Source organism: Indicator indicator, chromosome 17 (assembly GCF_027791375.1).
Source record: "Indicator indicator isolate 239-I01 chromosome 17, UM_Iind_1.1, whole genome shotgun sequence".
In the NCBI taxonomy this organism is placed as follows: Eukaryota; Metazoa; Chordata; class Aves; order Piciformes; family Indicatoridae; genus Indicator; species Indicator indicator.
Genome location: NC_072026.1, coordinates 18,644,236 through 18,671,331, shown reverse-complemented (window position 1 = coordinate 18,671,331; position 27,096 = coordinate 18,644,236). Strand labels below are relative to the sequence as shown.

Below are 27,096 nucleotides of genomic sequence, written 5' to 3'. Positions count from 1 at the left end.
TTGCAGAAGTGGCAGGGGCTGCTAGGGAAGAGGGAAGCATGCCAGCACCAGTGCCTGGGCTCCTAATTGCCAGGTGTAGGATACAGGCAGGCAGAGTCTGAAACGCTGAACCGCAGGATCCTGCTAATACCAGTGAGGAACCAGAGCCAGATTCTCTGATGTGGGAAACTTAATGGAATGGAGCTGGAGCCTGGTCCCAGCCCCATGGCTGTTCCTCAGCTGGTGCTGCACATCTCCATTGGCTGCTTCAGAGCTGGGGCAAATCTCACCAGCTGAGGAATGCTGCTGAAATCTCCCAGTTGGCATTCAGTGCCATGGCAGGAGGCTTTATATCTCAGAAATGTGCTCTCCTGCCTGGTAGTGTGCTGGGCAGGGGCTTGTGGCTCAGGTGTAAAAGCCAGTGAATGTTTGGGAGCTGTCATGTCTCTGCCAGTGCTAGGTATCTAATTTCTGTGGGAAGAAGGGAACATTGCAGTTTGTTTCCCAACCCACAGGGTCAGCAGCAGAATAAACAGCGTGCAGGAATAAAGCAAGGAGAAAAGCAGAAAGCAAAATGTAGAATGAGTGATTTAGTTGTGTTCAGGACTGCTTTGAAAGATGGAGTTAGTGTTGCTGGAACAGAGTTTGCCAAGCTCTGTTTGTTAGCCATGTTGCCATTCAGACCAGAGGTACTGCACTGCTCTGCTTCTCTAAATCAGTCCCTCCCCAGGCAGCTCTATCCCCCCAACCTTTGCAATCGGTTTGTCCATGCGGGGACCCAGAGACTGAATTAAGTTGTTCTGTTTGCAAGCAGGGTAGAGAGAGCAGAGTTTCTCCCATCACCTAAGGTAACCTTCGCTGGCAGGCAGATTTCCTGCAGAGAGAAGTTTGGTTGCCTCTTAATTCATCCATGGCACTGCTGTCTTGTAAACCTTAAGGCCGTCTGTTCCTCACCTGTGTGGGTAACAGCATGCAGGGTTTGTAAATCCAGGCAGGCATCCAACGTGCTGTCCTGAAGGTCCACCAAGCCACAGTGCACCTCGCTGCATTGCAGAGCTCCCCTGCCTTGGCTCCTGTGTGTGCCCATGGCACAGACTGCAATTGCCTTGTGCTTCATTTTCTACCCTCCCTCTTCTTTCCTCCTCTCTTTTAATCTTTGCTTAACTTGTTGTGCAGGCAATTGCATGGCATTTAGTGCATGGTGATGTGTGTTTGGGGCCTGTGTGGGAAAACCAGCTCATTATCTGGAGTGGATAATATTAAGCACTTTTCTCTGTTGGCCATTTGATCACAAGGTTATCCTGTTTGATGGTTTTATACCCTGGAATTGATTGCATGGGAAATATTTAGCCAGCAAGGCTGAAACTTCTGTCAGTCCCCAGGCTGCCAGAGGCAGGTGTGCTGTGGCACCCAAGGGCTTGGGGAGCATCTCAGAGGGCAACCAACAGCCCTTTTCAGACCCTCAGGTCAGGTTTTCTTGTCAGATACTGCATTAAATCCATCAACCCAAATAGTTCAGGGTTGGGTTTTTTTTGTGTGTGTAGCCCTGCAGCAGAAAGGAGGCTGAGCGGAGATCTCAGTGCTCTCCACAACTCCCTGAAAGAAGGTTGGAGTGAAGTGGAGGTTGGTCTCTTCTCCCTAGTAACAAGTGATAGGATGAGAAAAAATGGCCTTAGGCCATGCCAGGGGAGATTTAAGATGGATATTAGGAAAAGTATCTTTACTGAAAGAACGGTCAGGCATTGGAACAGGCTGCCCACAGAGGTGGTGGAGTCACCATCCCTGGAGGTGTTAAAAAAAAAAAAAAAAGCATAGACGCAGTATTTTGGGACATTGTTTAATGGCCATGATGGTGTTAGATCAATGTTTGGACTTGATGATCTTAGAGGTCTTTTCCAAATGAAACAATTCTAGGATCCTAAGCAGCCTGAGAACCAGGGTGCTCATTTGCCACAGCTCATTGAGTTGCCACTGGTTAATGAATGCCAATATGGTATGGGCCAGCAAGGTGGGAGGAAGGGCTGCATTGCCCCTATGACCCCCCGAATCTCATGGCACTTTTTGCTTTCTATCTTGATGCCCCATATTGGGAAGAGAGTATTGGATGATGTTGGCTGCCTTTTGCCTTAATATTGCCCCATGCAGGCTGCTGAGAGCCAGCCTTTGCCCAGCTCCTTGCTGTGACTTGTGCTGCCTTTATTCCCATAGGGATGCACCTGCTTTCCTCCTTTGGTACCTCCAGAAAGTGCTACCCTGCTATTTCCCCCTCCCCAAGATATTTATTTCATCCCCTTCCTGCATTTTGCTGTCAGGCAAGCTGTGGAACATGGGAGTGGTTCCAACAGGCTTCCTCTGGACCAACACCAGTGTGGGAGTAGAGAATTAGCCCTGCACCTGCCACTTTTTTAATATAGGCTTTAAATCTGATTATAACTGCCTGTCTGCCTCTGCATTATGGGCTTCATGATTATTCAGCATTATGTAATCTCTGATAAAAGATGCTACATCAGTAAAAGTGAATTAAACTATTGAGTGATAGGAGTTTATCGAATTCCTCAGAGTGATGCTGTCCTCTCTTTGGCACTTTAACCTCTCCTGTGGAAGGAGCATGCCAGACGCTGCCCTTGCTAACAGCCAGGAAACCCTGCTGACTTGGGTGGAATTGTGGGAGTACAAATAAAGTTAGATTTCAGCTTAGAAAGACATTTTTTTATAGTTTAAAGATTCAATATTTTACAGTGCCCTCTTATCTGCGTTATGTGCAAACTGCTAATGGATTTACCCAGACAGATGTCTGTAAGTCCCATGGATGCTCAATAAAGTTTGGCTCTTGGAGGGCTGAAGGGCTGAGCTGGCCAAGCTGTCCTCACTCCATAACTTCTTGAGAGTGGGCATGCGCTGAGGCCTCATGTGCTGGGGGAAAACTAACCCTGTGTTTAATTCTAAGCTGAGTATTTTGTCTTATTTTCCAAACACTCACAAGATAAAATGTTGTGTTTCTCTCCTTTGTAGGTTTTCCCTTTCTCCACACATGGCAGATGTCTGATGGCTGAATGGTCTAGGGATTTTGCTCTGAGTTTTCCTATTCCTTAATTTCTTTTTTCAATGCTACAGTTGTTTTTTTTTTTTTTCTCTAGTCTGCTGTGATATTGGAAACATTGCTAGGGGAAGAAAAAAGCACAAACCTAAACTGTAACTCCTGACACCCAGATGCTTTAAAACACTTTCAAGTTTTGCAGAACTGGATAAGCAAAGAAAGGAAAAACAAAATAAACCTACATCATTTATTTTACTTCACCTAGTAGCTAAAAGAAAAGAGGTGCTGGAAAGGGGAAAAACAACACTTCAGAAATGTGAAATTAAAAGAAAGGCTCTGAAAAATTAAAAAGATAAAGTTCCTTTTTGATGATTAAAACAAATTTCAAAATTTCAAACTATTTCATGCATGTTTTCTCCAGTTCTGCACCACACCTGGAGCAATGGTGTGCTGGAGGAGCTGGATTCAGGAGGGTTTGCTCCCTCCTTGCTGAAGCAGAGGTAGCAGTGATGATTTTTGTACCTCCAGTGGGGCAGGTTAGCAGTGGGAAGCTTCTGCTATAGAGGGATACAAAGCGTGCATCCAGGCCTCCAAAACTGCCAGCTTCTGTAGCAGTGCATCCTAGGAGAGGCCAGGAGTAGAGGCAGGGTTAGGAGCAGGAGTTGGCCAGGCAGGAGCTGAGGCTGTAGCACTGCCCTGTCTGTGGGGCATGGCTTTGCTGCCCTCATCCCATGCTTGTCCTTTCCCTTCACCCTCTTCATCAGGAATGTTTAATAAACCTCCCAGGTTTGACAACCCACTGATATTGTAGTTTTAAATATAGATGTTTTAGATCCTGAGATTTACCTTTTGACAGGTACAAGAGTGGCAGCTATAAATGCTGGGCTGGAGAATAGTTTGCATTGGTGCCCAAACAAAGGGCTGCAAGCTGCATTACTTGCTTTTAATGAAAAGCTTTCCTTATTTTACAGCATGGGCAGAACCAATATCTTCATTACACACTGCCCATACCCATCAATGAGCTGGCTGAGTGACAGTCACATCAGCTCCTCAGCTGCCAGGGACTGGCCCTGTGGCCTTCTGGACCCCCAGCCTGATTCCAAGAGACAGCATGGGGGATGATGAAGCTCTCTAGTGGTAGCATGACTGAAGGAGGGTGATGTGAAACGGGCTGCTGTCTTGCAGGCAAAGCTCTTGCAGGGGCTTTGGCCAAAGGGGACAGGGAGACCACCATGCTGACAGCTCCCTCCCTCCCAGCCAGGCCATCATGTGCTGGTGCTAGAGGTATTGGCAGGTGCATCATGATGGGAGTACTGGGCTTTGGATAAACTAATTGTGTTGCAAGGAGAGGAGCGAAGATTTAGATTTCAGAGCCAACGTGTGGCATCTTTATTAATGTGCCTACTTGAGTTCCCTGGGACGCTATGTTTTCTCCTCACCCTGGTCATCCATCTGAGCTGATAATAGGACCATTAATCCATTTTGTTGACAGCACTCACAGACCTCCACTGAGGCAGGAGATGGGGAGGAGTGAGGCTGCAATTGATGCCTGTTTTGCTCCAAAGGGATCTTGTCACAGCCTCTGGCAAATGGAGCATTAGCTGAAGGTGAAAGGTTGGAGCATTAAGCAAGGTTTCAAGTACTATGCAACTGGCCAGCTGTGGCTTGTTCTTGGTCACCTGGAGAGCATCCTGCAGAAAGCCATTGATATAGAAGATGCTCTACAGAAGCCAAACCTACAGGCCACGCCACATCATGCTGTGCATGGACACAGACACTGGGCTTATACACCATGGACCTGTTCAGCAGCCTCATACCAGTCACTTTAACCCCCTTTAATCCCTCTCCATACCCATGTGGAGGTGAAGTTCCTCTGATTTCAGAGCCTGCCCAGCTACAAGGTGCCTGGCACAACACCCATCATGTCAGTGATTCCCTTTGCAGCAGCAGAAATACATACATGAAATAAATAAAAAACCCAGGACTTTTATGTATGTGATATATAAAGAAACATTTCAGTGGGAAAGGAGCCGGAAAATGAGCTGCATCCCTGCCCACTCCTCCGTGTGTTCCCCTGCCAGTGGCTCATCCCAAGTGCCTTTATATTCAGACTGATCCTGTCTGGTTTTAAATATCTCAAGCCACAGAACTTTCTCCCTCCAGGGAACCACGTCACAGCCTCATAATTTTCGCTGTCAGCAGAGGGGATTTTTTCCCCTGTGACATTCAACCTAAATGCTCCATTTCTTCATTTCCTGTCATCCCTTCTGGTGATGCCCCTTGTACTCTGTTAAATAATTCCTTCCCTCTCTCTCTATTTACACCAACCAGATATGTAAGGCTCTTAGTTTGTCTCCCCATGGACAGCTCTCAGCCAAGCAATATATATATTTAAGCCTTTTAATCTTCCTTCAGAAATCAGTCTCTCCCTGCCTTTGATCATTTGTGTGGCTTCCCTCTGAACTGCCACCATCGCGTGTGAGCTGAGGGAGCACCATGCTCTGGCCACTCCAAAGCCTCCCAGCACTTCCATGCCATCCTCAGATGCCAGCAGCTGTCCCCTCACTGTTCCCCCTGCCCTGGGCCTTTCATAGGGGTTTTGTTCTGGCAATGGGGCTTGGGTCAGCCATCGTTGTCCCTTCTGCTCCGGTCTGCACTTGAGTTTGTTTCCCAGCTGCACTCACATTTGTATGGGGTTCTTTTTGTTCTTTCCTGCCCATGATTCTAATCTCACTAGGCCCTTTTTGTGTTAATTTTCTGTGCTTGCTGGAGCTCGCAGCACCTCCCAGTATAGCATCATCTGCCAAATTCATTAATGTGTAGTTTACTCCCTCTTTCCAGGTCATTAATGAGGGTATTAAACGAGAGCCGACCTAACCTAGATCCCTGCAGTACCCCATAAACACTCCCCCTGTTTCTAATTACCCTTTGTTTATGATCCTCCAGCCAGGTTTTCAATCCGCATGGCACAGTTCAAGTCATCAGAATTAATTTTCCCAAGGAAGGCTTCAGGAATTTGGAAGCAGAGGGTTTGCCCATTCATACCATTCCCACCTCCCCACTCACTCGTGGGTCACGGTGACCCACGCTGCTGGAAAAGGCTCTTCTCTCCACTGGCTTCTGCTGCTCTTACTTCTCCGGGACAGTGCCACCAGGAGCAGCGGGACCCTGCATCCCTCTGTGTCTCCCGGGGAGGAGGGGGTATTCTTTCGGGTGTCCCGGGGCGCAGTGTCCCTGGAGAGAATGGAGCTCCTGGACAGATCGTGTCACGGGGGATGGTGTCTCTGAGTGAGTGCTGTCCTGGAGGACGGTGTTCATGGAGGGGTTGGTGTCTCTGGGCAGATGACAGGAAGGGTGGTGTCCCGCGGAATATTGTTTCTGAGCAAAAGGTGCTCCGGTAGGACGGTGTCTCTGGACGGATGGAATCTCCGGGGGATGGTGTCCGTGGATGGACGTTGTCCTGGAGTGGGTGGTGTCCTGGCTATCCTCCGCGGGCCGTGCCCCAGAACCAGCCAGGACCGGGCATGTTCCCGGCTCAGTCGTGCCGTGCCGTGCTGTGCCGTGCTCGGGCCGGTACCCGCCGCTCCGCTTCCCCGAGGACGCCGCTAGATGGCACCGTTGTGCCTGGGAAGGCGCGGCAGGGTCCGACGGCGCGGCCGGCCTGGGGAGGGGCTGGGGAGAAAACGGGGCCGGGGCTGTGCTGGAGCCGGGCCGAACTAGGAAAAAGCCGGGGTTGGGGAGGAGTCGGGGCTGGGAAGCCGCCGCGAGGGGTGCCTGGGCTGTGCCCGCGGGGTGGCTGCACAGAGGAGGAGTGCCCTCGCTGCTCACCACCCCCGACGGGGGCTATGCCGCGGCAGCTCCGGCCAGGCACCCAGTCCCGCTGCCTTACCTCGCCGCGGCGCCGTCACGCTGCTATCGGTCGGTGGGCACCAAAAGGCGGTTTGCCGCAGGGACGTGCGGGCACTTGGCACCTCTTTGAACCTCAGAGATGGGGCAGGTGAAGTAGGAGCAAAACGGCGTTATTTGTAGCCGAAAGGCTCCGAGCTAAGTCCCCCGGCTTGCATCGGCCGGCAGAGCGCCCTCAACCCGCCGGGGGCAGCACCGGCCCCGAGCCCGAGGCACGGCGACATCGTCCCAGTATCCCCTTTAATTAGACCCCGGGAACTTGCGTGCCACGCGCGGAGACCCGAGGTAAGGCACCGGCACCTGGACAAGGGAAGTTTTATTTAATTTTCAGGAGAAGACGATACTGTGGTGCTTTGCCCAGCCATCAGCAGCGAGCGCTGCCGTGGCTGGAGCCGCGCGGGAAAGCCTGGCGGTACCGGGGCCCACGCCGGCTCCCCGGGGAGACTGCCTGGCGGGGCGGCGTGCCATGATGCAGGAGCGGACTCACTCCTACCCCAGCGGGAAAGCACCTGAAGGCCTGGGGGCGCTCAGTGTGGACCGGTGCTCCCCTCCTTCGTCTTCCCGCAGCACTTAAGAAGGAGCCGATGGTGACCGAGGCCGGGAAGGGGCTGCTGGTGCGCCTGCAGCTGCGGGTACCGGGGCGGGCTTTGCGCCGCGGGGCAACAAGCTCCCGGCGCAGCTGAGCCAACCCTCACTGATGCGCGCAGCTCCGCGTCCCGCTCCCGGCCGCGCCGCTCCGCCGGCCCCGCCCCGGCCCCGCCCCGGCGACCGGCAGCAGGGCTCGGCGCGGCCCCATTGGCGGCGACTCCGTGCGCTGGCCACGCCCCCGAACGTCTATTGGCTGGGACTCACCGCCGCCCGCCTCCGCGCCGCCCGCCCCCGCGCCGCCCGCCGGCGCTCCGGACTGCGGGCAGTGGCGTGCGGCCGCCGCAGCGAGCGCCGGCGGGAGCGGGCTCTGCTCGGCGCGGCTCGGCTCGGCTCCGCTCGGCTCCGCTTGGGTCGGCATCCAGCTCCAGCTCCGCTCCTGCTCCCGCACGTCATGCCCGGCCCATCTACGGCGCCGCCGGCTCGGAGCGCCTGAGTGGCCGGCGTTGGCGTGGGCGCGGGGAGGACCGCGGCTCCGGTGCGCGCACCCGCCTGCCCGCCCGCCGCCGGCGGGGCAGCCCGGCAGGCACCGTCCGCATGAGGGCGGCGGGGCCGTGAGGCGGGCGGCCAGAGGCCGTCGGGGCGCGGCGCGGCAGGGCGGCCGGAGGGGGCGGTGGCGGCGATGGGGGCTCTCCCGGCGCTGCTGGGGGCCGCCTTGCTGTGGGCCGGCGCCGGGGCCCTGGTGAACCTCAAGTACACGGTGGAGGAGGAGCAGCGGGCCGGAACAGTTATCGCCAACGTCGCCAAGGACGCCCGGGACGCCGGTTTCGTGCTGGACCCCCGGCAGCCAGCTGCCTTCCGGGTGGTCTCCAACTCGGCTCCCCACCTGGTGGACATCAGCCCCGGGTCGGGGCTGCTGGTGACCAAGCAGAAGATCGACCGGGACCTGCTGTGCCGACAGAGCCCCAAGTGTGTTATCTCTCTGGAGGTGATGTCCAGCTCCATGGAGATCTGCGTGATCAAGCTGGAGATCAAGGACCTCAACGACAATGCACCCAGCTTCCCCACTGACCAGATCGAGCTGGAAATCTCAGAGACAGCCAGCCCTGGCACCCGGGTGCCACTGGAGAGTGCCTATGACCCAGACTCAGGCAGCTTTGGTGTACAGACCTATGAGATCACTCCCAATGACCTCTTTGGGCTGGAGACCAAGACACGGGGCGATGGGTCTCGCTTTGCTGAGTTGGTGGTGGAGAAGAGCCTGGACCGTGAGACCCAGTCCCACTACAGCTATGTGATCACGGCGCTGGATGGTGGTGACCCGCCCAACTTTGGCACAGTGGAGCTCAGCATCCGCGTCATTGACTCCAATGACAACAACCCTCTCTTTGAGGAGCCGGCGTACACCGTCAGCGTGCCTGAAAATGCCCCACCGGGTACACCAGTCATCCGCCTCAATGCCTCTGACCCCGATGAGGGCACCAACGGCCAGGTCCTCTACTCTTTCCATAGCTACGTCTCTGAGCGGGCCCGGGACCTCTTCCAGATTGACCCCCAGAGCGGCCTTATCACAGTGAGCGGTGCTATCGACTATGAGGAGGGTCATGTCTATGAGCTGGATGTGCAGGCCAAGGACTTGGGGCCTAACTCCATCCCTGCCCATTGCAAAGTAACTATCAGCGTCCAGGATGCCAATGACAACCCGCCCCTCATCAACCTTCTCTCTGTCAACAGTGAGCTGGTGGAGGTGAGCGAGAACGCCCCTCCAGGGTATGTCATCGCCTTGGTGCGGGTCTCAGACCGTGACTCTGGGGCCAATGGGCGGGTGCAGTGTAAGCTCCTGGGCAATGTGCCTTTTCGGCTCCAGGAGTATGAGAGCTTCTCCACTATCCTGGTGGATGGACGTCTTGACCGTGAGCAAAGGGACCAGTACAACCTCACCATCCAGGCCAAGGACAATGGCGTCCCCTCCCTGCAGGCCACAAAGTCCTTCACTGTCAAGATCACTGATGAGAATGACAACCATCCCCACTTCTCCAAGCCCTATTACCAGGTCATTGTGCAGGAGAACAACACTCCGGGGGCCTACCTTCTCTCAGTCTCAGCCAGGGACCCTGACCTGGGCCTCAATGGCAGTGTCTCCTACCAGATTGTACCCTCACAAGTCAGGGACATGCCTGTCTTCACCTATGTCTCCATCAACCCCAACTCTGGAGATATCTATGCTTTGAGGTCTTTCAATCATGAGCAGACGAAGGCCTTTGAGTTCAAGGTCTTGGCAAAAGATGGAGGTAATCCCTCTCTGCAGAGCAATGCCACCGTGAGAGTGATTGTCCTGGACGTCAATGACAACACCCCCGTGATCACAGCCCCGCCGCTGGTCAACGGGACTGCGGAGGTGTACATCCCTAGGAATGCAGGGGTAGGCTACTTGGTGACGGTGGTCAAAGCAGATGACTATGATGAGGGTGAAAATGGCAGACTTTCTTATGAAATGGTGGAAGGAGACAGAGGGTTTTTTGAGATAGACCAGGTCAATGGAGAGATAAGGACCACCAGAGCCTTTGGGGAAAATGCAAAGACAGCCTATGAGCTGATCGTGGTGGCTCACGACCATGGAAAAACATCTCTGTCGGCTTCTGCCTTGATTTTGATATACCTGTCTCCAGCCCTGGATGCCCAGGAGTCCATAGGATCTGTTAACCTCTCCCTGATTTTCATTATCGCCCTGGGGTCTATCGCAGCCATTCTTTTTGTCACTATGATCTTCGTGGCAGTCAAGTGCAAAAGGGATAACAAGGAAATCAGGACCTACAACTGCAGGTAAAGACATCTTTGTTTCTGTGCACCTGCTGGGTCTGCTTTGATTTTTGCTTTTGCAGTTACTTTCCTATTTGCTGCTGTATACTTGGGTGTGGGGGCTGTATGTGGAGGTTTAGATCTGCTTTAGGAGCAGAAGTGAGGTTCCCCTCTTTTTCAGAGAATTCCCTGTGAAGCTTTTGCAGAATTGTTCTCTGGGAGGAGAGCAGAAATCTGTGCCCAGTAACGGCTTGACTTCATCGTGCGGCTTGGCAATCTGTTGCAGCGTCCCTGATTTTACACGCTCCGTCGCACGAAGGGAGTAGAACAGTTTTACAGCGGCATGGCTGATCCCTGTGAGCAGCCCCCGTCCCTGCTGCAGCTCCCCGGTGTTCCCAAAGTGGGGAAACCCCCCCAGCCCACAGCCGCATCCTCGCAGCAGACGGGGCGAACAGCCGCGGTGGCATCCCTCAGCCCTGGCTCGCCGTTCAAAAGAGCTATTGTGTGCCCGATGCGGCTCTTCGCCGCGCTAGGCGATGGGGCCAACCGGCTAAAAGAGTGGCAAAACCCATCCCGTTCCCCTCGATGTGCCGCTCCGGCAGCCGGTACGGCCACTCCGACTGGGAGCAGTGGGGCGAGGGCGGATTTTTGCAGCGCTGCCTTATTTTGCGCTGGCTTGGTGCGTGCTCTCGGGTCCGAAATGCCGGAGGGGAGGTCAGCCCCGCGCTCGGAGCCGCTGAAAAGCTGATAGGGGAAATCCAATCCCCTGAATATGTAACAGCCCGGCGATTATTGTCTCTCTTTTACTATTCTCTGTGTTACACAAGTTAGGAGACAAATGCTAACCACACATGAATATCAATCAGATGCCATAAAAGAGCAGCTGCAATGCCTCATAAATGGTTTAATCCTGTTACTAGTGAAATAGCCATGACTTCTCCATTCCTTCGGCACCGAGTGGTTTCAGAGGGGAGGGATGGAAATTAATTTTGCTCTACCTTGGAAACGCACGCTCGCCCCCGGCGATTCTGCGGCGCAGGGGGATGTGCGGTCTTTAAAGTTTTATTTACGCAGAAATAATGCCGGGGAGTTCAGGTTTTATCCCCTGGTTTCACAGCGTAAAGTGCGTTTATAAGCCTTTTTGCTTGATGGGGGAAAAATAATCTGCAAATAAAGGTCGGGCTGTGCTGTATTATGGGATGTCTAGCTTCAAGTGAAAGCTCATCTACCAGATTTCTTGCCAGCTCGGCCCATTAAATGAGAATAGGACCTGAATGGATAAAAATCACATTGTGGTGGTGCCCCTGACAGTTTCACACATATGTATAAACCTTGGGTTTACTGTGACGACTTAGGGATTAATGAAGTGCAGTTTAATTAAATAATTGGTCAATAGAGAAAGGACAGCAAAATAAATGCCTGCAGGAAACAATTGGGCTCTCGCACTGCCAAACTTAAACATTTAGGTAAACAAAACAATTAACGCTTCATCAAGCGTTGTTAGACGAGTCAGCAGCATATAGATTGTTGGCACAACAGAAATCCCTGCCTTCCCCTGATTTATTTGCGTGCTCAGGGGAATGCTCGGGCTGTTATCAGTGTGCATCTGAGCAAGAGAAGTCAGCTGCAGAGACACAGCAGCACCAGGTAGGCTCAGCAGCGTCCGTGACCGTGGGGCACCCTGTCCTCGTGTTGGGTGTGTGCCTTTAGGCTTTGCAGTGCCTTATTTTAGAGGTTCTTCACAACAGCTGCTGGACAGTCTTCACAGAACCTGTTAATTTGGGAGGCACGTAAGGTTATATGAGAGCTGTTTCATATGGTAGCATTTTCATGCTTAGACAATTAGCTTTCTGGAACAAGAATATTTGTGTAATATCTGTGTTTCCAGACAAACTGTATTATTTATTCATCCCATTATTACTGTTGCAGCTATTGGGTGTTGATTTTATTTTTTTAATGCTGTTAGCGTAACAAGGAGAGGAGCAGAGTCCTGACTTTCAAACGTGTAATTCTGACTATGGGGAGCATTCAATGTGTTTCCCAGGGAAATACTGAGCTTCCCGGTGTCACGCATGTACAAATTCATCAGCGGGGCATTGGCTGGGGCTGTGTTGCTCCCTTTGGAAAGGGGAGCCCCAATCACTGGGAGCTGAGCATGCCAGGTTAATGTGAGGTGCAATCATGTTTGTCATTATTTGTTCAGGTGTTTGATGGTAACTTTTTGTCCTCTGGTATTTTGCAGAAGGCAAACAAGGCACTTCAACAGTTGAGCCTTTTGGCAGGCAGGAAGCAAAGAGGGAAAGAAAGGCAGAGAAAAACAAGCTTGGAGTGTAAAAACAACAACAAAAAAAACCCCAAAAGGGTCAAAAAGGATCATTTCTTTTTGCAAAACACAGTTGTTGTTCTCTGGTTTCTAGAAGGAGAAAGCACTTCCCAGCAGAAGAGGGTATGTGTGTTGGGGATCAGGGAGGAATAGGATGTGGCTGGAGAAGAGGTTTCAAGTTATCAGGTATTATCAGAAGACAGTCAAAACAGCAGCAATTCGGATAAAGCATTAATAAACAAACAGCCTTTGGAATGTGAGAGAATAGAGCTTGCCAGCTAGGACTACTTCTGGGTCTGCTTTATTTACTGCTATGGAAAATGAACCAGCAAAAAAATCTGCTATTCATTTTGAATTTTCATTACAGGCACCAAATTAAATCACTTTAAAAATCCTTATTATGCATGGAAATGAATGCAGGTACCCTTTTCAGTTCACGGATTTTAACATCTTCATTTTTCTGTTCTGCAGGCTGGACTTCACTGCTAGTAACTAAATATCAGCAATTACAAACACTAGAAAAAACCAGGAGCATTCTTCCTTCCCATTATTTTTCCTATTTGACCCAAAGGCATCAAAATAAGCTAAAGACCGTCTTGTGCCACCAGACCCAAAACATGACGTAATGTGCATGACTCAGAAGCCTACACAGAGATGGGGGCCAAGCCCTCCAGGTTTCTGCCTTTCTATTTAGCAGGGCAGGGTTTGGGATGCTCTCAGCTTTTCGTTTTCATTCTGTCCCCCAGAATCGCAGAGTACTCCTACGGGCATCAAAAGAAATCAAGCAAGAAGAAGAAGATCAGCAAGAATGATATCCGCCTGGTACCGCGGGATGTGGAAGAGACGGATAAAATGAACGTTGTGAGCTGCTCCTCTCTCACTTCATCACTCAACTACTTCGACTACCACCAGCAGACCTTGCCGCTGGGCTGCCGCCGCTCCGAAAGCACCTTCCTCAACGTGGAGAGCCAGAACAACAGGAACGCCGGCTCCAACCACATTTACCATCACACCTTCACAGGGCAGAGCCCCCAGCAGCCCGACCTCATCATCAACGGGATGCCGCTGCCAGAGGTGAGTGTGGGCTGGCAGCCCACGGCCCTGGGGCATCGTGATGGGTTTGCAAAGTGGAGCATGGCGTGAGGATGGATCTGTTGGTGTGAGTGCTGCCAAAACGACTTGTTGACCAAACAGGTCAAGGTGGTTTCCATGTTGGACACCCTAAGCCAAGAGAGGTGGTGCATGGGCAGTGAGGAGTGGTGGGCACCCACCTTGAGGTTATGGGGGCTGTCCCAACACATGGTCATGGGAGGATCCTTTCACTCCCAGACACTGCAGAGATGCTCAGAAACTGCCAGACAGGGATATTGGTATGGACAGAACAGGCCAGGCTGCCTCCATGCTGCTGGGAGGCTAGAGGTGGCTGCTTTGTGAGTGGATTCTGAGTGTGGCGATGCTCAAGGGAGGAAACACTCACTGCCTTCATTGGGTTTTTTTAAAAGGTTGTTGGAAGTGGTGTTGGTGTCTGTTGCTCTGGAGGCAGCTGGCTGTGCTGGGCACGAAGGCAGCACAGGGTGCCTGGCACGACCACCCACACTCCTGGCCCCATACTGCCCCTCAGCACATGGGATGGGCACACGCCGGCCACATGGGAGGGTTGTGTGGTACCTGCCCAAGGCAGAGCAGGGGGCTGCTCTGATCCATGCCATCCTCATCAGGTTCTTCTAATTCATCGTCTTTCCTGTACATCACAGGCATCATTTAATGTTGCTTGTTTGTCTCTCTTTGAATTATTGTTTGGTATTAAGCAAAACAATCAAAGGTTTGTCATGTTTCCTGCTTTGAACAGAATAACAAAGCTAAAAAAGCCGCTGAAATATTTATGGCTCACTCTGTTTTGTGTTCAGTGTGCTGGTGTAAATGCAAAATGATGCTGCTGGAGACAGTGGTGCTGCTGCTTCAGATTTATGCTTGTGTGATGGAGAGCAGAGCCTGGCCCTCTGCAAGGGTCTGCAGGGCTGCTGGGGAGGGCTGGTGTCAGTGGGCCTGATTCTGCAGTGGTTTTTTGGGCAGAATGCTCATTGAACCCTGGTGTTTAACCTCTGCTAAGGCTGCAGAACCAGCTCCTGAGAGGTCACATACTGATGTCAGCCCAGTTTTGGGGTGCTCCCAGCCCAAACACCGGTTGCTTAAAGCAGAGGTGCAGGTTGTAATGACCAGGCAGTGGGGAGGGGGTTGTTCAGGTCTCCATGGCAGACCATGTGTACTTTGCCACCTTCTCACCAGCCTGGTTTTGAGCCTCTCCCGCTCTTGAATGTGCAGGCTCCTCACCATACATCATCTTCTGTCCATTCTTAAGGGTGCAGTAGGGATGACTCATGTCTGGGCCCACATTAAACCTCAATTTAACTTCTGGTGCTGATATCAAAGCTGTAGTAGAGTTTCTTAGCAGTAACTGAATGGGAATGACCTGGATATAAGCACTCCTATGTTCTACTTGCATGTATCCACTCACAGGGCTAAGTGGGCTCTACTCCTCTCAAATGCTTCAATGAGGGGAGGCAGGGACTTTGCATCCAAGCCTGGATGGGAGTTGTTTGAGATAAGCCTGTCTCTGGTCTGGTTGAAGAAAGGCAGAAGAACTGCTGTGAAGCCACCTCTTCCTTGTGCTCTGCCTGGGCAGGCTGGGCGTGAGAAATGCCTTCATATATTAGGGGATCTGTATCAATGGTCAGGTTTGCCTGTGCAATTTGTGGAGTACCAATTCAGGATAATGGTGCCCAGTTCTGTGGGGAATGCCTACCAAGGCTGTGGACGACCATCGCTGTTGGGATGCTGGAGGCACAAGGAATTCCTGCCTTGCTGGAGCAGTGTGCTTTAGAGAGGGGTCTTGAGCATATTTCTGGCTGACTCCTTGCTACAGGCACCGAGCAGTGGAACATGCTGCCAGCCACTGGCAAAATTCAGTCATAAAATCCATGACATGTTGGCTTTACCCAGACAGCAGGAGGTCTGCAGTGCTAAGAAGGAGGGAAGCACCATCAAGACTTTCATAGCTCTGCTGATAAAGTTGCCAGGCAGCTGTGGGAAGAAGGCAGTGCTGGCCTTGTTCCTCCTTGACACAGCAGTAAGCCATGTGTGTACTCTCCAAAGATGTCAACTGACTTGTGCACCTTGTGTGAGGGAGCTGGGATGCTTGTTGCTTCTCCCTGTGGCTCCAGCATGCTGCATTTCCCCATCACTTGTGCAGATGGGACATGCTGAAGAGCTGGTACCTTGCCTGGAGAAATAAATTTGTCTCTTGTAATGTATGCCATGGAGTGTCAGCTTAAAACGTGCCCTCCAGCAGCCCCACAAGCATGCAGGAGAGCAGCTGATGGCTGCTGAGGGACCAGCAGCTCTTGGAGGGGTGTTCTGAGGGAGAGTAGCAGTCTGCTCACTCCCTGTGGATGTTTTTGGACAAAAGAGCAGGGCCAGGGCACAGTGAGGAGAAATCCCAACTGGAAGCTGCTTGGAAGTTTGGTTTAGGGTGGGAACTCTTATTTTTCTTGGCAGAGAGCCCCAGTGTTATGCTTCCAGCTGTTGCAAGGGAAGTTATCTTGCTGGTGGTGTGGCTTCTACTGGCTTGTAAAAATCCAGGTGACTCCTGAGGGTGAGGAGGTTCAGTGGTGCCCAGAGTGACAGCCCTGTCCTGGCACACAAGTTACAGGGAAATTCCATGCCAGATGCTTCCATAGAGGAGTATCACAGCCTTGCACCCACCACTGCCAGTTGCTGGCTTGGCAGGCATTGTGGCATGGCATGTGAAGTGTGCTATTGGTGCACATCCACGTGATGGCGATTTGATAAACACAATCCCTGCCCAGAGCTTCCTGAGCCTAGCTGTTCCCTGCAGTGCATCCTACGGGACTTGTCTGGGCTGCTTTGAATCACCTCCAGTGCCGAGACAACGGCATTCCCCCCGGGAGCCTTTATGAGGTGTCAGCGTCGGGAAGGTAGTGCTGCTGCTCCACCTCCGAGTGACTTTTCCTGATGGGAAGGCAGAGCATCAGTTGATAAAAGCTCCAAAGCAGAGGTAAATGTGTGGCTGGTGGTGTCACTTAGCATATGATGGCTGTGGCTGCAGTAACTGATGTCAGACAGGCTCTTGTAGCAGCAGCAGCAGCAGCGAGTTTGCTCACTGTGTTAGCTGGTCTTTAATGTGAGCCTCGTTTACTTTAACAGTCAGGAACCTTGAAATAAAAGTCCCCAAGGATGGTTTGTTTGTGGAGCTTCAGGAAACGTTTCCTCCTGTGCTGCGGTAGCGGTGCGCATGGTGCCAGGTCTTGGGGCTGGCAGTGCCGTGCTCCTGGTAATTTGGTTTGGTGGTGCTCTCCACCTTTCCCTGCTGATCCAGAAAGGTTTAAACAGTGACATCTGGAGGGGCTGCAACTCCATTCTGAGGATGCAAAAAAAAAGTTTTGAGACAACCCTTGAAAAGCTTTTCCCTTTGAGTAGGGGCTGAGCTCATCTTGTGCCAGGGCACAGCTGCCTAGAGAGCAAAGGGAGGTGGTGGGGACCATCCTGGGGGTTCTGGTCCTGCTGGGGTTCAGTGATCCCTTGGGTGTTGGAATACCACTTGGACACCCCTGCCTGTGGCACTTCAGCACCCTTGTGGCTGCAGGCAGCGATGGCAAGAAGTGTTTGTGAGCAGCTCTGGTGATCGTGGCTGACAGTGGGAGGCTTGGCCCCTGTTAGTGTTTTGACTTGTTTTGCAGGAGGGAGAATGGGACATGCTGGAGCTGCAAGGGCATTGCCGGTCAGAGGCTCTGCTGCTGCTGCTCAGGGCATTTTTTTAATTTTTTTTTTTTTTTCTTCCTGCTAAGCTGGAGGAGAAGTCAGCTTTGAAACCAAAAAGGGCTTGTTGTCAGGTTTTGCATATTGCTAGAAGTCATACCAGGAAATTAAAAATCCAAATTAATAGGAGCCATTAGGCGGCCTTCTTGATCAAAATGCGCGTTGCACTGGGGTGATGTGGAAGCTGGTCTGAATGCCCAGCCTTTGCCGAGCCCCGGGACACGACTCGCATGTAGAGCAGCCACCCTTGGGTAGCTTAACATGCCTGGATTTTGACTTCGTGCTATTAAAAGGAAACAATGTGCATGGAACGGCTGCATTTGTGTTTCAGAGACAGTTCTGCATCCACACTCTACACCACTTTGGGAAGCATTGTGTGCTGCCCCAGGATGGGGCACATCCCCCAGGGCACAGTGGTTTGCTCAGCCCCTCGGTCTCGCTGGGGGATGCAGTGATCTCTGACAGAATCCAGCAAAGGAGAAGATGAGGAGATGTGAAATGAGAGTGGGCAAGCCTTATTTAAGAGGTTGGACATTCAAAGGTGGAATTATCATGGAGGTTCTGGTCTCACTCTCCCTGGGGATCCGGGATGGTTTGGTCATGGCAGCGGCAGGGAAGGGAAGCAGCAGCACTGCTGTTGCAGCATCAGCAGGGTGTGCATTTGGCATGGCCTCACTCTGGTGCTGCTTTAGTAGGTCCCCTGGAGAAGGTCAAGGAGGAGCAGCCACTGAGTCCTCTTGGGGACCTGCACGCTCAGCAGCTCCCAGAGCTGAGTCCAGCCTCAGCACCAGGGAGGTTGTGACCGTGGTGATCTGCTGTGTCCTGAGCTGGTGGCCACCATCAGTAAGATGGGGAATTACTGGTTTTAGTGATAATCCTGGTCTAATCCCCCAACCTTGATACAGTCCCACATAATCCTCACTCACACTGATTTTGCTTGGGCTCCTCATGGCAGCAGGGATTATTTGAGCGAGCAACAGTTGCAGGATAAGGCCCTGTTGGTTTCAGATAGGCTTTTTCACTACCTGGAAAGTGTTCTCCTCTCTGTAGGAAATGGTTTTCTGAGCACAATAGAGCAATTTTCGTTTCAGGCGGCACCGGCAGTTTTTGCTCTGGCTATCTGTCGGTGTTACCTAAAGCACATTTCTGCAACACACAAAGATTTTTGTTTTGTAAGAAATGAAATCAGCGTGGCTGTTCCTCTTTCTCTGTCATTTCTCTACTTGTCAATTCTTTCTTCCCCTCCAGCTTATCCTCCTCTTCTCCACTAGCCTTAAACAGCCCCCAAAGTGTCTGCTATAATCACATTTTGTGTGTTACAAGCAGAATGAATATACTCACTTTAATGTGCTGGGTTTGGGGAAATCAGTTTCTGTCTGGTGTAACAGACAATTTGTTATAAACCATGCCATTTAGAAGTGAAGGGCCTGGCTTTGCTGTAACGCAAACGTCACGATACCTAATTGGAAGGGATTTGGCTTGCTTCTGAGTAATGCTGTGTTTAGAGCAGGGGGGGAAATAAAGGAAAAAAAAGAGATCATTTCCAAACCCAGAGAAAGTTTGCGGTGCTGAGACATGCCAGGCTGTTGAAATAAGGCTTATTTTCAGCAGTGCTAGTAATTAAAGCATTATCGGTGATGATGTTTGACTAGTGAGAGGCTGACTTCGCAGCGAGCGTTGCCAGTCTTGTTTTCTCCTTGGGAGGTCACTGTAACTCAGCACTTTTTTGTGCCTGTGATGTGCACCGTGATGGGTGAGAACAGGTCACAGCTCTGCGGTTCCCAGCCTCCGCATCCCTGTCTGGGAATCTCACAACACCTTCTGGGAACCAGACTCCGTGGGGTGGGACCCCAAACCACCCTGGATGCTCTCCTGACTCTCTACAAATGTGCCTCGAAATCACAAGTCCCAGCAAATCCCTCGACTTAACTACTCCCAAAGTGTTTTGTGTATCACTGCGTGTTCCCTGACCTCTGCCAGTGCTGGAGGCCAGTGTTATGGAAATCAGCAGCTTTTTATTCCATCCTGAGGTCAGCCCAGCTGAATTTGACATCTCCTAATGCAATTGCTCCAAGCACTCTGTTTGGAAGTGTTCGTTTGAGTACCTTGCAGCAGAGGTAAACCCGCCAGCTCCCATTCCCGTTTATCCATGTCTCCCATTCCCATTTATCCACATCTCTCACTGCTGGCCACACTCCCTGCACTGTGTCTGAGGCAAGCTTTAGTTCAATGCACTTTGGCTTCTCATTAAATCATAGAATCATTTAGATTGGAAAAGTATTTAAGATCATCAAGTTCAGCTGTAAACAAGCACTGCTAAGCCCACCACTAAAGCATGGATGTTCTGCAACCCCATCCCAAAATCTCTTTGGGTTTTCCAAGGATTTTCCAGCCCACAGTGGGGTCCTAGCTGGGTGGAACAGGCTGCCCAAGGAGTTGGTGGAAGCACCATCCCTGGAGGTGTTCAAAAACCATGTAGAGATGGTACTTCAGGACTTCATTGTTTAGTGGGCATGCTAGTGTTGGGTTGCTGGCTGGACTAGACAATCTCAGAAGCCTTTTCCAACCTTAATGGTTCTAAAGGGGAGTTGCTGCAAGGGTCCATGGCTGGGGTGTGGTGGCAGTAGCAAGTTGTATTTGACAGTAAAAACTCTATTATTTGATGGCAAGACCTGGAGTGCTCCACACAGATACAATTATATCATTATATATTACATACTTTATATTGTATCATATATTATATCACGTTATTTACTATATGCTTTTTGATATGCATGACATTTATAAACATCTAAAAAGTGTGTCTAGAATTGTTACATATTGTACTTAATTATGCAAGTCTGTAAGAAGCCATCTATCCATATATAGATCTCATTTGTTTCTGTACTACTGGTTTGGATTTTATGGTTCACTTTTACTGAAGGGAGAGAGACTTGATTTTCATGTAAGTAAACTGGAGTTTCTGATCATAGAATCCTAGAATGGTAGGGGCTGGAAGGGACTTCTGGAGATGCATGTTTCTGGTGTGTGTTGAGTCTGTAGAAAAAAAAAGCTGCTGCAACTATGTTTACATGGCATATAAGAACTTTCCTTAAATTAGGAAAGATTTCTAGCAAGGTTTTTTTAAAGATTACATCAGAAGGGTGATCTTGCTTTCTCTGTATGGCCTTTCTTACAGTAGTTTCGGAATGGACTCCTCTTGTACTCAGTGATTTGAGCTCTGTGGCTTCTCTCTGTCATTTATTTTGCATAAAGCACATGCTGCATGCAAAAGTGTCCTTAAGGCCAAGCCCAGGTAGCCTTTGAATAACCTCATCTGCACCTGCTTGGCTTCGTGGTAGAGACATATTTTCCAGCTGCCATCTCCTGAAGGCCCTCTTGAGGGCTTTGAGCCAGAGAAGCTCCTCAGCCAGGTGCCCTCCCAGGTCCTTGGGCTCTGCCCTCACTGAGGGTGCCCTGCTTGGATTTTTCTCAATTTCCATCAGCCAGCAAGGGCACAGCCCTGCCCGCCCTTTGTCCTCTGCCCAACTCCATCCACAGACTGCCTCCAGCCCTGCACCTTTCCTAGGAGACCTCTTCTCACACCCCTTAGATCGTGGGTCCCATTCTCATGAGAGAACTTGGATGGGAGGACCCTGAGCTCTGCCCACTCCCTTTTCCTTGCCAGGCTGCATGCAGGGCTGGGCATGGCCTTGCTTCAACAAATTATTAGATATTGTTCCCAGTAGAGGCTATAGTTGAGTTCCAATCATTTTCTGTTAATTAAAAAACAGGACGGTCTTATTTGTGGCATAAATAGTTGTAATCTGTGTACTTATAAGTGTAATTATAATTTAAATTAGACTGTGCTCTGAATTGTTGATGGATGGGGTGCTCTGCAGGCAGGGCTGCTGCATGGGTGGTCTCCTCTAGTCCCCTGAGGTCCTGGTACCCACTGTCCCCATCGCCCAGGGCTCCGCAATGGGGCAGAGGCTGTTGATGGCTCCCAATTTCACTGTTACTGTTGGAGCAGAGCTTGCCCATGGCACCCATTAGGGGGGTTGCTGGAAAAGAGACTACAGCATTGTTGCTTCAGTGTCTCCCTCTAGTTTCTAATCTAAACTTGGAGTGAGGTAATGGCTTATGTCAGTTGGAGAAGTGATTAATACTTAGCCTTGAAGTGACACCCTGTTCAACATGGAATTATGGTGAGTTCTTGTTACGTTTGAGTGCAGCAACTGCCAATGCTGCAGCAGACAGATGTGTGCTGCAGGTATTGCACTTCCTACACCCTCTGCAGGCTACCCCAGCTGCTCCTCCTCCTTGCACCCAGTATATCAGGTAGGGTCCATGCTAAATTGCGTAGCTCCGTGTGCGTCAGAACCATGCCGATGAGGTCCTCATCTTGACGCCCTGTTGGCCACCAGAGATCTGACTATGAATCCTTCATGGTTCTCATGGGGATCTGGAGCTTGTCGGATTATACTGTCTTTTGTAATGGCAGGTGTATGCCACAGGGCAGGTTTTAAAATTCCCGTGTTGGTGGATTGCATTAACCCATCCTAAGTCAGGTATGTAAAATTCCATTAAGCGAAAACCCTCTGGCATTTTCTCACCCGTGCCGGAGCTCTGCAGGCTATGCTAATGCAGTGCGTTTGCTCATCTATTAGGAGGATGATGGCTTTAAAATAATAACATTTATCTTTGGCAGCGGACCTACAGTAGTGCACGCTGAGTACAATTTTGTGAAAGGCTCTGCAGATGTTGCCTCATTCAATCTGGGTCAAAAAGAGTGCTTAGAATCATAAAAGGTTAGAAAGAGATCAAATAATTCGGTGGTTTTATTGCTGAATAATGTACTTGGAAAATATCATTCACCATTATTAGACTAAGTGAGTACAGAAAACACAGGACTCAATAGTCATTTCTCAGTATTGGCTGGTTTTACTGTTTTTATAATGTAGCTAAATTCCCTGTTATTGATTGCAGGATTGATTATCGATCTGGAAATCTAAATGGATGTGCTGGGGGAGCACACAGGAGTCTGACCATTAAGGACTTGGGCTTCTGCACCTCCCTGCAGCACCTGGCCGTGGGCGGCACATTTACAAGGCAGATGGTTGCTCCTTTTGGGGACCTGTCAGGGTTTTGGGAGTTGTAGTCACAAACACAGATGAAAAACAACCAAGAAAACACCCATTTTATGTGTGTTCTTTTCCATGCCTGCAAGCTTATGTAAACTTGGTTCCACAAACCCAGCTGGGCTAGGACGCCGGCAGCAGGATGGGGGCTCGGTGCCCGTGCTTGCATCTCCTGTCACCTGCTCCCTCCTGGACTTTTCATATTCAGATTCACATCTGGATGCTCTGGCAGGGACCCAGCTTCAGTGACATTTAGTAATCAAATCCACACGGCTGTTGGCTTAGAAACAACATCCAAACCTGTCTGCCTGCTGAAATGCTTTTCCAGACGTTTGCAAGCGGTTCCTCTGCTTTCTTGTTCGGCCCCAGCCATGGCTGTGTCCCCTGTCCGGGGGAAGCCCCCTGTCTGGGGGAAGCATTATGCCTGGATGAGATCCTTCCCTGCACATCAATTAATCGCAGGGGTTGGGTTAGTGAGAGACCAAAGCCATGGTCCCATACAGGCTCTGCACCCTGTGGTGAGCCCATGGATGAGAGCTGACAGTATCGCTGTGGGAGCCATGGGCTCCTGCTGGGCTGGGGCTTGCTCAGCCACACCATGGATTCCTTTCTTCTGGGAAAAAAAAAAGGAATTTTTGGAATATGTTCATCTCTTGTTCTCTGCAAGTTGTTGTCAGCATTAATATGCCATTAACACATGCTCATTAGGAGGAGAATGATTATACCCTGCAGAATATGGGGGAAACCTTCATTAGGCACTAACATATTGAACCGAGCTGCAAACTTCACTTGGGAAAACTGGGGAAGGTTCTGCTCAGCATTAGGTTTCCCTAATTTCACCTCATTGATCTGAAAAAGGCACCTTGTCTCCTAGCACTTGCTGGGCTGTAAGTGATGTCCAGGTGAGCACTGAGCTCAAGCTCCAGCACTGAACTCAAGCTCCAGCAGTGAACTCCTTGGGACCTCAAATCCATCTTCCCCAGATGGAAGATGTCCTCCTCGGAGCTTATTTTGGCAGGCAGAGAGCCGAGTGTCCCCCCTCCAAGAGCTGTGCTGGCTCTTGAGATTAACAAGAGCTGGGAGAAGCTCTGGGAACAGATTTGTTGAGAAAGGAGGTGTCATTTCTAAACCCTTGCTTTTCACATTGTAACGACGTTTGAAGCGTTCATCTGGCCTTGCTGCCTCCAGTCTGAAGCCATAACCTGCCATGTGTGACAGGGCAATTGCTCGCCCTGGTAATGATTACAGCGGAGCCTGGCGTCGCTCCCTTGTTTGCTTGGCGTGTGGCAGCTCGAGGCATGTGCACGGTGCTCTCTTAAAGTCAATCAATAAGAATAATTGCAAGTTCAGGTGGGGGTGAGAGAGGAGAGTGCTGCAGCAGACAAATATTTGCAGATTAAGACCCTGTTTTCATGCAGATGCCTCTTGTGGTAAGTAGCAAGGGACGGGCAATAAGGACCATATGTGGTATTTAATCAGAATTTGTTCTAAATGGGGTAATTTCATAGATTTCCATGGAGCTGACAGCTGCCCTCTGTATTAAACGGGAGCCTGCTGCCTCCATCCCTGCCCCTCTGCCCTGGCTACCCCAGGGTTTTGCAGGATTTTGCAGTGTTGTTGGTGGGATGTTGCAGTTCTCTCCCCCTCACCTCTGTATAGATGCAGCCAGGGGGAACCCCACAGATGACTTTTCACCTACAAACCTCAGCAAAGGAAAAACGGCACTCGATGAGCCTGGATTTCCCATTGTGATGGTGAATGAAAGCATAGCCAAGTCAGGAGCTCAGGCAGGTGCTGGTGGAGATGACCCTTTCTTCTCTGGCCTGTAGCAGCCTCAGGAACATTGATGCTGGACTGTGATGCCTGCTGAGCCTCACCCATGGGATTTGCTGGAGCTCAGCTGGTCATGCGGGGACCCACGTCACAGGTTGGAGGCTTGCTTTCTGCAGAGATGGAGACAGAGAAGGCTGGAACTGCCCACCCCTGGCTCATGTGCTTTGGTGACCTGTTTCTCCTTTCATTGTTGGTCCTGGAGCCTAATAATGAGAAATTCCACCAAAACCAGAGGTGACCCTTGATTATCTGTCACTGAGAAGGTGGGAAATGAGGCGGTGAGGTGAGATACCAACACGTGACACGTCAGGCTTGGAAGCTTTCTGATGTCTGCCAGTGCTGCCTTCAACTCCAGTATTATCTCCTAGCTTGTGGTGGCTGGTGGGCTGATTGGATGGATGGATGGACAAATGGATGGATGGATGGATGGATGGATGGGTGGATGGGTGGATGGATGGATGGATACCCTGGCTGTTGAGGAGGCAGGTTGGTGGCCATCCCAGCCTCACCTGACTTCTCCTTGGTTATTTCTCCTTGGATGTTAATGACTCTCCCTCTCAGGCTGCCCTCCTGTCTGCAGGCAGAGCAGCCACAGCTCCATCTAATCACATCTCGCCACGTTGCAGAGGTGGCTGTGCTGGTTTGCTGGGTGCTGTGTGACTCATGTAATCACCGTGCAAAATGCATCATTCATAAACTGTTTAGCACGACCTTTTGTACAGAGGCACTAATTATTATTATCACAGAAGCCCAGTAAACTAGACTAGTAATTATCAGGGATTTATTTGAATGGACAGCTAAGCTATTCTTGGCAAGTTAGTCAAAGCAGTTGTCATGACAGCCACACAAATGTGTCTTATGAATTGGGTTAATTAGGGTAATTAATAACTGTTGTTTTGCCCTTTTTAACAAGGTATTGCCTAGACGTTATCAAAAAATAGCAATTGTACCTAACAGAAATAGTCTTCTAGCAGCAACCTGCAAATCAGAAAATCAAAGTAGTAAATACCTGTTGGGTTGTTGTTTCACAAAGAAATGTGTCATCCTTCTCCCTGTGCAAGAGCAGGAAGAGAAAGGCTCTCTTGTAATTTTTCTGCTGAGCTTCCCATGCTGAGCACTGTTATCCAGGACTGGTCATCAATATTATTAATATTCATACTCTTATTCCTATTCTTCTTATTTTTATTCTTACTTATTCTTATTCTTTCTTATTCTTATCCTTATTCTTATCCTTATTCTTATCTTTATTCTTATTCTTATTCTTATTCTTCTTATTCTTATTCTTATTCTTATTCTTATTCTTATTCTTATTCTTATTCTTGTTCTCTTTCTTACTCATTTTCTTTCATATTAATATTATTATTAATTTTAATGCCTTGCTGTTCTGACTTGTGGTAGCAGATGGGTCACAGTATCACAGTCTCACAGTATATCAGAGGTTGGAAGGGACCTCAAGAGGTCATCAGGTCCAACCCCCCTGCCAGAGAAGTAGACTCCACAACCCCCCTGGGCAGCCTGTTCCAGTGCTCTGTCACCCTCACTGTAAAGAAGTTTCTCCTCATGTTGAGGTGAAATCTTCTATGTTCAAGTTTGAACCCATTGTTCCTTGGCTTATCAGTGTGAGCCACCGAAAAGAGTCTGGCCCCCTCCACTTGACACCCACCCCTCAGCTATTGATAGACATTGATCAGATCCCCTCTCAGTCTTCTCTTCTCCAGACTAAACAGCCCCAGGGCTCTCATTCTCTCTTCACAGGGGAAATGCTCAAGTCCCCTAAGCATCCTTGTGGCTTTCTGTTGGATTCTCTCCAGCAGTTCTCTTTCTCTCTTGAACTGGGGAGCCCAAAACTGGACACAGTATTCCAGGTGTGGTCTCACCAGGGCAGAGTAGAGAGGTAAAGAGGTCCTTGCACATAGCAAGGGCAGCCCCATGCTACTCCCCTTGGTTGGAGCAGGCTTTGCTCTTTTACTGGTGCATCATCACCATCCTCACCAGGATGGCTGGTGCCAAGCAGCTGAGTCCTTGCTCAGCCAAACATCTGCTTCCTTCACAGAAGGGTTTTGCTGACTCAGTGCTTTTGTTTTTGTTGTGGTTGTTGTTGATCTTGACTAATGGTGGTAGCTAAAGCTCTTGATAACCAGGTAACACCAAAGAGTCTTAAAAGGAGAAAACCTCATAGTCCTCATCCCTGAGAGCACCCTGGGCTGCCTTGGAGGGAATTACAGCCTGCAGCAGTGCTGGTTTCCATCCCAGGCTGGTGGACTGGGTGCTTGCTAGCACAGAGCACTGTCTCCCTGTGGGCTGCAAGATTTGGTGCTGATGAGTAGAACTGGCCCAAGATTAGAGATGTGACTGAGGAATATTATGTAAGTTTTGTAGAAAAATGACCTGAATAGATGAGTGAAGGCTCTGGCTGGTTCTCCAGCTGCACTGAGCCCTGTCTATTTATATCACCTCTGGGCTTTCGGAGCCCTCTTTTAACTAAAGCTTATTTGATAGCATATAAGAATTTTTTTATAAAGAGAAGAATAAGAAATAAAAAATTAGAAGGAAAAAAAAAAGAAACAGAACAACTCTAAAGAAAAACACCTCTATGGAGAAGGTAGGGTTTTAATGAAGAAATATTTTATACCATTTTCCTACAACCTTAGGGCTAATAGCCTGGAACTGGTACTTTG

At 50.3% G+C, this 27,096-nt stretch overlaps 1 protein-coding gene across 2 annotated transcripts in view; it reads left to right on the top strand.

Annotated features, from left to right (window-relative positions):
- Nucleotides 1-8,189: 8,189 nt before the first annotated feature.
- PCDH19 (protocadherin 19) overlaps nt 8,190-27,096 on the top strand; it is a 58,958-nt gene continuing 40,051 nt past the window's right edge. For both annotated transcript variants that reach the window (XM_054388641.1, XM_054388640.1), the window contains exons 1-2: nt 8,190-10,330; nt 13,376-13,703. In XM_054388641.1, the coding sequence (XP_054244616.1) occupies nt 8,190-10,330; nt 13,376-13,703 (2,469 nt within the window). The remainder of the gene's footprint in view (nt 10,331-13,375; nt 13,704-27,096) is intronic.